This window comes from Podarcis bocagei (genome assembly GCF_964188305.1).
Source record: "Podarcis bocagei genome assembly, chromosome: 14".
NCBI lineage: Eukaryota > Metazoa > Chordata > Lepidosauria > Squamata > Lacertidae > Podarcis > Podarcis bocagei.
The window spans coordinates 36,263,365-36,274,199 of NC_138139.1; the positions used below are offsets into that span (position 1 = coordinate 36,263,365).

Sequence of the window (10,835 nt, forward strand, 5' to 3'; positions counted from 1 at the left end):
TAATGACCTTATTTTTAGTAAGGGGGTGGGGGTTGATTCTTGTTTTGTTCTATGTGACTTTTTGGGATTAACATTTTTAGTATATTCTGTTTTCCCAGATTGTATTTTACTTTTTCTGTTAAGGCACTGTAAGTCCTACTGAGCATTTAACTACTACATATCAGACAGATATCTAACAGGTGAAGACCCCCCTTCATACCAAAAAACTTCACTTGTTGAATTTCTACCTGTCATGTAGCTGCAAAATGCCTATAACAATCATAGATGCAAACTATTTTTCCTAGCAATGTTCCTGTGCATTGAGATGCATGGTAGACAGAAATAGAAGAGTTTTCCCCCCAGGTATGAATGAAGAATACAGTGGTGCCCCGCAAGACGAACGCCTCGCAAGATGGAAAACCCGCTAGACGAAAGGGTTTTCCGTTTTGGAGGCGCTTCGCAAAACGAATTTCCCTATGGGCTTGCTTCGCAAGACGAAAGCCCATAGGGAAATCTCCGGGACAGCGGGGAAGCGCAGCGCGTCTTCCCCACTGTCCTCGGACCTCCTCCGAAGCCTGGCGGGGGGGGGGAGAGGTTTTTTAAAAACCCCGGGACAGCGGAGGACTTCTCCGCTGTCCGGGGCGATTTTAAAATGCTGGTGGGCGGCAGCGAAGGCTTCGCTGCTGCCTGCCAGCATTTTAAAATCGCCCCGGACAGCAGAGAAGTCCCCCACTGTCCCGAGGTTTTTTAAAATGCTGGCATCTTCCCCGCTGTCCCCGGACCTCTTTTGAAGCAAGGGGCGGCAACGCGGAGAAGCGATCTTCCCCCCTCCGTCCCTTGCTTCAAAAGAGGGGACAGAGGGGAAGGCGTGCGTCTTCCCCTTTCTCCCCGGACCCCTTTTGAAGCAAGGGGCAGCAACGGGGAGAAGCGATCTTCTCCCCTCCGCCCCTTGCTTCAAAACAGGTCCGGGAACACCTCCCGCCGCCGCCCGGCTTCGGAAGGCTCCTCCGAAGCCGGGCGGCGGGGCAGGAACACCTTCTGAAGGCCGGCGGGGGCAAAAGTCTTTGTTCCCCCCTGCCTGCCTTCCCAGGGGCTTTTACATCGCCCCGGACAGCGGAGAAGTCCTCCGCTGTCCCGGGCGATTTTAAAATGCCGCCCGCCAGCATTTTAAGATCGCCCCGGACAGCGGAGAAGTCCTCCGCTGTCCCGGGGTTTTTAAAAATGCTGGGGGTGGGAAGAAAAGCCCTTGTTCCCCCCCCCCCGCCTTCAGAAGAGGTCGGGGGACAGACTGTCCCCGGACCTGATCTGAAGGCGGTTTCCATAGGAACGCATTAATTGATTTTCAATGCATTCCTATGGGAAACCGTGCATCGCAAGACGAAAAAACCGCAAGACGAAGAGACTTGCGGAACGAATTAATTTCGTCTTGCGAGGCACCACTGTATACTGTATATATATCTACCCTGGGCTCCTCCTGAGGAAAGACAGGATATAAATCCAAAACACACACACACACACACACACAGCAACTCATCTAGTCCTCCAGAAAGCCAAAATCATCTCATAAGCACTAAAAACATAAGAAGTGCGTCCAGTCACGGCTGCTTACAGGCAGAAATCCAGCAGGCGAGGAGATGCGTCTCCCCTCATCACAGAGAGGAGCGAAAAGGCTACACCTGGCGAATTTCTGCCTGTCCTGTCATGCTGCTGCTTTGAAAGCGCAGGAAACAGCAACAGCAGCAGCTCCACGGGTTTTCTTTGTCTCGGAATAGGGGACTCGGTGGGGCTGTGGGGGACTCTTCCCTCTCCCGCCCCGTGGATGCTCAGACTCCGAGGAGCCTCCAAACCAGCCCCGCCTGGCCCTGCAGGGGTCCTAGTGCCCCTCATTTCCCCAGAGCCCAATACCCGCCCTGGCTCCCCTGCCCTCCCGCTCCCCTCGGCGGGCACCTCTGGCCATGGCTGCCCCGCTCTCTCTGCGGCTCCGCTTCAAGCCCGCTCTCCCTTCCCGCCGCTGCCCGAGAGGAGCGCGCCTAGCCTCCCGAAACCATAGAGTCGCCTCGGGCGGACTGCGGAGGATGGAGAAAAAGCCTACTATTCCGCTAGGGCTAGAGCGGCCGCCTCATCTCCCTTGGATCACAGAGTTCATGCAGAGAGTGACAAGCGACGCTCTCGCTTCCGATTTCCGTCTGGGCGTTCGAGAAAGCACTTCGCGCGCTCTCAATAAGGTTGCGTGGCCTCTCTGCAACCATCGTATCTCTATGGTGGGCCTGTTCCCATCCGTTCTATTTACGCAGAAGAATCTATAAACCGCTTGCCCGTAATGCATTAAAACCCTCAGAAAAGCAATAGGAGACGCAACATGTAGAACTCCTTTGTTATGTCAACTCCAGGCAAAAGGAGCAAAATAATTTAATTATATGGCAAAGAGAATGTAGCCGCTTGTGTTGGGTTGATTTCGCTTGGGGAGAAAAGCTGTGTGTGTGTGTGTGTGTGTGTGTGTGTGTGTGTGTTTATTTAGGGCACTTTATATCACGCTTTCTGGTGCTAAAATCAAACTCAAACTGCTTACGATGAAAATATAAACCACCAAGAGCAATCCCTAACTAAATGTTTTAAATAGTTTAGATAATGGGGTGTTTTATTTCGTTACTGTAGCAACTTCAGGGTGAATACTGGCGCCTATTTTTCTAGAAAAATAGCACTGCACACACCCATGTCAAAACCAAAATGAGAACTATCAGCTCGCTGTGGGGAGGCAAATCCAGTGCTTTTTTTCTAGGGGGGACGCATACCCCTAAAGATTTTGTGAATCTTTGGCCTCATTGAGGGGCAGTATTTCAATATGAGTAGGAAAATGAGAGTACCCCTAAACATTTTTAAAGAAAAAAAGCACTGGTCAAATCCATATGACTTTATTTAGGTCAGGCTTTGTGACAGGTCTTTTAGGAAAATAAGAAGCTATCCTAACACCAGTTTGTTCCCACCTAGCTCAGTATTGCCTACACTGGCTGATGGCTGCTCTTGAGAGTTTCAGAAGGGGCTTTCTCAGCCCTACTGGAAGATGCAAGAGATGGAACCCAGGACCTTCTGCATGCAAAGAAGACCAGCTCCAACAGACCAGCAGTCCTTTCTTTCCTTCACAGGCACACGGAATTGTTATGCATGGAATAAGGGATGTGTTTTCTGCTCTGTTCGGATTGCTACGCAAACTGTGTTTTTGCACAAAGGGTAAAGTCCACCAAGGTTACAAAGTAATTTCAGTCTGGCCATTTTGGCTGCAAATGTTAAAGGACTGGAAGAAGATTCGGTAAGTTTCTTGTTGCAGATTCCTTATTAAACAGGAGACACTTCTTTGCACTATTTTTTAAAAATGGTTTGTTTGTTTTTTATTTTATTTTTTATAAATTTTTTATTGGTTTTACAAAATTTTTTAAAGACAAACAAACACCTAAAAAGACATACAAACACGTATAATTTCATAACATTTTTTTCATAAACCTCTTTTCCGGGACTCCCCCATACCCCCCCTTTCTGCATTCCAATGTCCATAATTTTTTAGCAACTTCTAAATATTCCTTTCCAACCTCTGTTTGGTTTGGTTTGTTTGTTTTTTAAAGTCTGACTTTCCAATTTTCCCAAGCTGCCCTATGACCAGAGATCTGTCCTATTTTTTTTATATTATTTTTTTTGCAGCCAATACTGCAGTGGCAGAGATGCAGCATTTAACTAGGAACTGATTTGCACATTCCTTTGTTTTTGCAGGCATGGATCATGACAACATAGAAAGGCTGGCGGCAGAGCTGCATAAAAAGGGGAGTTCCTGGAGCCCTTTCCAGGTGGCAGCAAGCACCAGCTTGGTCTTTTATTTTGCCTGGGCTGGATCTCTTGCCCTAGGCTTGCGCAAAGTGTATTTACAGGTATCCGGGGTTACCACCATTTAAAATTGTTAGAGGGCAGAGCAAAGGGAACAGGAGAAGCTGTGGAGGGTATGGGCAATAAGTGACTTATCACAAGGGGGCAGCAGAGCACACATCCAAAGGGTACTGGATGATTGTGAGAAAGGAAATAATTAGGTGGGGTTTGGCCAAGGGCTGGGGACGAAGGTCGCGGTTTGAATTCCCGTGAGGGGGTGAGCTCCCGTTGCTTGGTCCCTGCTCCTGCCAACCTGGCAGTTTGAAAGCACATCAAAGTGCAAGTAGATAAATAGGTACTGCTCCAGCGGGAAGGTAAACGGCGTTTCCGTGTGCTGCTCTGGTTCGCCAGAAGCAGCTTAGTTATGCTGGCCACATGACCTGTATGCTGGCTCCCTCGGCCAGTAAAGCGAGATGAGCGCCGCAACCCCAGAGTCAGTCACGACTGGACCTAATGGTCAGGGGTCCCTTTACCTTTACCTGGCCAAGGGCAGACTGAGGCTGGCTGGGCTGTGCATGATACCTCTGTATTGATCATCCTCCATGGCCTAGGGACTAGATACAAATGAATTAATCTACAAGGAGCCAATCTCGTTCTGTGGTTTTATTAACTCCCCTTTTACATATTTTTTTTTTTTTTTGAGACTGGCCCTGGTAACCCTTACCAAAGGGATGGCAGACAAATTCATTCAATGAATGAATGATGCATCTTAAGGGAGGACCAACTCTCAGCAGTAGAACACATGCTTTTCCTGCACAGGGTCCCAGGCTGAACCTTTGGCATCTCCAGGTAGGAGTGGAAATGTCCCTTGCTTGAAATACTGTATACCCTCCAACATTTCTCCGATGAAAATAGGGATGTCCCATTCCATAATGATAATTTTGCTATTTATACCCCACACATCTGACTGGGTTGTCCCAGCTACTCTGGGCAGCTTCCAACATATATAAAAACATAATAAAACATTAAAAAAAACTTTCCCTATGCAGGGAGTCAGAGAACACCATACCGTCCAACATTTCTCTGATGAAAAGAGGGACGTCTTAAGGAAAAGCGGGACATTCTGGGATCAAACCAGAAACCGAGATGGTTTCTCCAAATCAGGGACGCCCCTGGAAAATAGGGAAACTTGGAGGGTCTGTCACTGAGCTAGATGGTTTCATGTGGTATAAGGCAGCTTCCCATGTTCCTAATATCCATGCCTTTTGCAAAACTCACCAGCTTCTTTCCTATTTAATCCAGGTGCCATATGTACCCTCCAGTGTCAAGCAAGTGAGGAATATGATGTCGCTGCTGCAGGGGCGCTCTGGGAAGCTGGTGGATTTAGGATCGGGTGATGGCAGAATTGTAAGCACGTCAAAATGCACCCGAGGGTGGGGTTGCCAAGGCCGTTGGTGCACGGCAAGGATCAGCACCTGCCTGCAACACTCACTGCCCGGTTGTGATTGAGATAAACGAGGAATAAATGACCTTTTGTTGATTGGGTGGGGGCTGTTTAATTACAGGGATGCTTTCTGTTCTAACACTGAGCTATATACGCGCTTCCTCAAATTTAACACCAGAAATCCTACCCTTTGCGGCTGTGCATTGTTTCAGGGGCTAATCCGCACCGTACATTTAAAGCACTCTTACACCGCTTTCACAGTCATAGCTGTCTCCCAAAGAATCCTGGGAATTAAATTCTGCTAATTTCACTTATTATTATTATTAATTTGTACCCTGCCCATCTGACTGGGTTGCCCCAGCCACTCTGGGCAGCTTCCAACATATACATACATACTTACTTACTTACTTACTTACTAAATAAATAATAAAAAAAAACGTTAAAAAGCTTCCCCATACAGGGCTGCCTTCAGCCTTTAGATGTCTTCTAAAGGTTGTATAGTTACTTACCTCTTTGACATCTGATGGGAGGGCGTTCCACAGGGCAGGTGCCACTACCAAGAAGGCCCTCTGCCTCGTTTCCTGTAACTTCATTTATTGCAGTGAGGTAACCACCTGAACGCCCTCGGTGCTGGATCTCAGTGTTCGGGCTGAACGATGGGGGTGGAGAGGTATACTGGGCCGAGGCCATTTAGGGCTTTAAAGGTCAGCACCAGCACTCTGAATTGTGCTCAGAAATGTACAGGGAGCCATTGTAGGTCTTTCAGGACCGGTGTTATATGGTCCTGGCAGTTGCAGTTCTCAGCAAACTATATTTCCCAGGATTCTCCATAACTATTAAAACAATAAAAGAGGGTTTAAATGTGTGCAGATGTGACCTGCGCCATGAAACTAGCACAGCATTAGGCAACAGACAATGTGCCTGATTCTAGCTGCACTTCCAGGTGCTGGAGGCTTACAAACAAGGCTTCAGGCCGGCAGTTGGCTATGAGCTCAATCCATGGCTTTTACAACTGTCCAACTTCCGTGCCTGGAGGGCTGGGTGCTATGGAAAGGTTTTCTTCCAGCGAGAAGACCTTTGGAAGGTAAGTTCTTCTCACACGGAGGCAAGAAGCTAGGCCTGTAAGGAGCAAACAGAAAGTGGAAGAAGGAGCTGTCTGCGGTAGCCATCTCAGGTGCATCTTAAGTGAAGCTCAGGAGAAGCAAACGTTAGCAGCAAGGCTTCCCCTAAGTTTTGCAACTTCCAGATATTGTTGGGCCCCCAGCAGCTATGAGCACCAGCAGCATGGCCAGAAGCCTGGGGTTGATGGGAGTTGTAGTCTAACAACACCTGGTGATGGGAGTTGTAGTTCAACACCAACCAACCCACACTGGTTGCTCCTGCTATATAGTTTAGCTATGTGTTGTGAAGCTGTGTTTCCTTGTGTTTGTCCCAAATCTCCCAAGGTTCAGCATCACTGTTTGGCCCCAGGTTCTTTTAAGAGAGCGAGTTCCGTAGCTGAACTATGTGCTGCAATATCTGAGACCATGGGACTGTGCTTTGCCTCCCAAAGCACAGTGGGAAATCAGTCCAGTCCGGAATAGAAAACAACCATTGAACCATCTCTCTTGACTAATTGTCTGCTGCTGGTGCTGTTGTTGTTTTAAGGCAGATCTCTCTGACTGCAACAATGTCACTGTGTTCCTGGCTCCCAGCTTGGTGAGTAGTTTTCAGATAAGCTTGTCTCTATTACCTTAGCAAAACCAAGGATGGTCAGTGCAATGCCCAGTCTTCACGATATCTAATGGACTAATGCCTTCAATTAACTGGCAGGAGTATTATGCATTCAGTCTTATGAACCTGCCCCGGTCTTAAAATTCGGTCTGAAACCCTATTTCTTAGGCTCACCTCAGTATCCATTAGGCTGGTGAGTACTGGAGACAGGGCCTTATTCGTTGTGGTCCCATATCCTTGGCACTCTCGCCAAAAGAACTGCATATGACCCAATATTTCTTAAGTTGTAAAGGTCTGTTTAAAAACAAATTGTATTCTATTAAAAAGTGTGTTTATCCTTTCTATAATCATTTCTATAAACGCCTGCTGTTTATCCTTTCTATAATTAGGTGTTTGCTTTCTTGCATTTATTAATTATCTTCTGTAAGCTGCCCTGAGAGGGCTGCATCTGAAAGGCAGCATAGAAGCATTTTAGATGGATAAATTCCTTGTCACAGCCAACAAGTGGAAAACATCTTCTGCAAAACACTTGCTCTCATTTTCCCCAGCAGAAGGAATTATCCCCATCTGCTTCGTACTGTCCAGCCTCTGTCCTAGAAATCAGTCGAGACATAGAAATGAAAACCTTATACTAACAGTGGAGGCCGCTCCATTTGAGCAAAAGGGGCACAGCCTACCAGACTGTGTGTGCCTGCATCTGCCTACTTCACTTGCAACCAGCCTGGGGAGTCAGCTTCCTCCTTCTTAGTCCCTATTTAACTCAACAGGATAACTAGAATTAGTTTTCTGCACCTGCTTGCTAAGGTGTGCTTGTTTTTTAAAAAAATCATACTCTACTGACAGCCAAAGGGGATTTAACAATCTTCACCACATACTGATTTAGTTGTTTTGGCAGTGTCTTTCATTTTAACACTGTCTGCTGGCTTTCCTTTGTGGGACCAGGTGGCAACAACTGAGTCCACCCGTTGCTAAAGAATGACGATTGCCCTAGAAGCGCCCAGCAGTCTTGCTGAGACATCACAACTGTGTGCTCTATTTACACTGCTGCTGTGTAGTCACCACAGCCAGATGCTGAGCTTGCCAGCTTCCCCCACCCCAACTGCAAAGTCAGCCGAAAGCAAATAATGTTGCTTCATTTCTGCAGAGGCTGCAGTTTGAAATTCACTATTCCCAAGTCACCTTATGCTAGATGCTGGTCAGTTAAGAGAGAAATTGGCCCAGTCTTCTCTTTGCAGCTTCCAGGAGTCACCTTGAAGGGTTTCCTTTAATTGATTTAAGTCCGGAATTACCAAACTGAATTCTTTCTGAAGGACCATCTGGCCCTGTATGCGTCGTCGGGGGATGTTTTATACGTAACCCTGCCTCTGCAGACTATCATAGGGTATGCAGACTGAAAACAGGTCTTTTTTGCTGTTCCCACTGCTGCACAGGAAGAGACAGCATCAATTTGCTTCAGACACCTTGTAAAAACACTCAGATAGTTCAAGCTCCAGTTAGGCAGTTATCAGATGGTGTTGTTTTAGCTCAAGAAGAGGCTGATCTATTCGCTCATTTTATATTAAAACCAAAACGTTATGGCCCTGTGTCTCCTCCCATGTCCCTAATAGACGCTGACTGCCTTGCTTCAATGAATCTTCTACGTTAGGCAATGGTAGAGGAGCGTTCACATAAACTCATCGCATACACCACATGAATTTGGGAATCAAAGGAGCAGTTACGGCCAAAATTCATAGAAATAGAACAATTTTCCTGTGGGTTTTCTTTTAGTTCATGCAACAAATGATTATGCTTCAGTCTGAAGTTCTATACAGCCCAGTGGTGGCTGGTCCCCTGTGGAAATGGTAGGGCAGAAAGCAGAAAGACCAGCAGTAAGTGGTGCCAGAGCTAAGGACAGGCAGGGCCAATTCAGAGCAAATCCACACCATACTTTTACATCATTTTCAATACACATTTAAAGCATGTGACTCCCCTCACAAGGAATCCTAGGAACTATGGTTTCACCTGCACAGAGCTGCAGTTCCCAGCACCCTTAAACTAGTTCCCAGAATTCTTTGGAGGATGTGTGTTGAATGTTCTTACATATGCATTGAATGTTCCTTCAATGTATGGTGTGGACCTGCCCTAATTCTTGTTTCGTCCCCATCCTCTTCCCTGCTGCATTCTACAAAGGCAACCCTGAGACTAAGGGGCAGAAAAGGGACAGGCAGTTCAATTCCTGGACTGATAGTTAAGCAAGGAGGCATGAAGATGGGGGCTGAGGGCAGATGGAGGTTGGTGGGACTTTGCCCTAATAGACCAACTTCTGCTGATAGAGAAGCACTTTTGCCCTCCCAAGGCTTTTTGTCCAAGATTCATTGTCTGTCAAATCTTGCTGTGTGTCAACATCATTGTAAAGCAGGCCTCTCTCAGCAGGTCCCGCTCCTGGAGAGGAAACTGCTTTCAGAACTCCCTGATGGGGCCTGTGTGGTGGCTGCCCGCTTCCCTTTCCTCAACTGGACTCCTAACAGCATTGCTGGAGACAGCTTAGAAACAGCCTGGGCCTATAACATCACGGCAGTACGGCAAGCAGGCAGGCAGATGCCCAGCCAAAGGCTAAACCTGCTCCATAAAACTCAGCTGTGCAGGGAAAATGGAAAGGATGCATGAAATCGACAACAGTGCTTTTCCTTTTGCTAGTTGTCTTAACTAGTGGGGGGGGGGTAGTTATTGGTTTGTGTTTGCTTTTGCTTTACTATATATTTTGTATTCTCGTTTTATATTTTTTCTGTTGTGAATCACCCTGGGATCTCCAGATGAAGGGCAGTATACAAATTTTAATAATGATGATAGGTTATCATGGTCCCGCAGTTCAGATGAGAGGGCCAGTAAAAGAAATTTCCATAAATAACCACACACTTATGCCAAATGCAACACCATGATACTAGCAGTAATTCTTTTTTTCTGTCTCCCCCACCCAAATAATGGCTTTATCACCTTAAGGGGCTGCTGGGTATTTAGAGATACCAGTGGACGAATCTACCCACATTTTTTATTTCAGTTTATCCTTTTTCCCCAGTCTTAAGTTCAGTTTAGCACATTGGTTTGCAATTTGTTCCCCTTAAAACCAGGCGGATGACCTTCTCAGTAGTGGTGCCCGCTCTGTGGAATGCCCTCCCATTAGATGTCAAGGAAATAAACAACTATCTGACTTTTAGAAGACATCTGAAGGCAGCCCTGTTTAGGGTTTTTTAATGTTTGATGTCTTACTTAATTTTATTGTAAACCATCCAGTTTCAGTGCACATTTTAATATGCCCATTTTTCAAACAACTTCACGCTTATATAATGCATGTTTAAATGCTACTTTCCCTGGCATATACATATTTTTACACAATTTCTTCTAACATGCATGATCTTTTGGTATGAGAACTGGGTTGCAAATTTCAAAGATAAGCTGATTTTTAGTTTGCTTAATCATTCTGGGAAGTATGAGTTAGGCTGATTCCCACTGAAATGTGAACCCACCCAAGTTTCTACACTTTACACCTCTACAAACACAAGTAAAGATGAAGAAATTATCCTGGGAAGTATGTAGGCATCATAAGGAACAAAGAAATATTAATGTGACTATGGAAAAAAGAAATTGGCATGATTTAGGAAAGTATCCAACTAATGTGTCCAGTCAGTGCAATTTCTGCCTGTGCAATGGAACATCCTTCCTCTGCTCTCCCTGTGTGCCCCATATCCTCCCCAAATTTGTTCCAGAAGGTTGGGGGAACCCCCATCATAGATTTAGGGAGCACACAGAGCAGAGGTCTTTGCACTGATGGAATGAGTTATTTAACTGGTGTCAGTTAAGTCTTCATATT

At 46.3% G+C, this 10,835-nt stretch overlaps 2 protein-coding genes across 6 annotated transcripts in view; one reads left to right on the forward strand and one right to left on the reverse strand.

Moving 5' to 3' along the window:
* WDR90 (WD repeat domain 90) overlaps nucleotides 1-1,999 on the reverse strand; it is a 47,110-nt gene extending 45,111 nt beyond the window's left edge. Inside the window, exon 1 of the mRNA XM_081170131.1 lies at nucleotides 1,927-1,999. Within this exon, the coding sequence (XP_081026257.1) occupies nucleotides 1,927-1,936 (10 nt within the window). The 5' untranslated portion in view covers nucleotides 1,937-1,999. The remainder of the gene's footprint in view (nucleotides 1-1,926) is intronic.
* Nucleotides 2,000-2,131: 132 nt separating this feature from the next.
* LOC308573488 (adenine nucleotide translocase lysine N-methyltransferase-like) lies at nucleotides 2,132-10,805 on the forward strand. 5 transcript variants are annotated; one of them, XM_081170438.1, is made up of 7 exons: nucleotides 2,132-2,204; nucleotides 3,123-3,286; nucleotides 3,742-3,896; nucleotides 5,134-5,238; nucleotides 6,219-6,359; nucleotides 6,923-6,973; nucleotides 9,401-10,805. In XM_081170438.1, the coding sequence occupies exons 3-7, from the start codon at nucleotides 3,744-3,746 to the stop codon at nucleotides 9,632-9,634; spliced, it is 684 nt and encodes a 227-aa protein (XP_081026564.1). In that variant the 5' UTR covers nucleotides 2,132-2,204; nucleotides 3,123-3,286; nucleotides 3,742-3,743; the 3' UTR covers nucleotides 9,635-10,805. The 5 variants fall into 5 exon arrangements, with proteins under 5 accessions (XP_081026564.1, XP_081026562.1, XP_081026565.1 ...); XM_081170436.1 differs by having other exon boundaries at nucleotides 2,134-2,204; nucleotides 2,968-3,286; XM_081170439.1 differs by having other exon boundaries at nucleotides 2,134-2,204; nucleotides 2,968-3,286; nucleotides 6,927-6,973.
* Nucleotides 10,806-10,835: the final 30 nt, after the last annotated feature.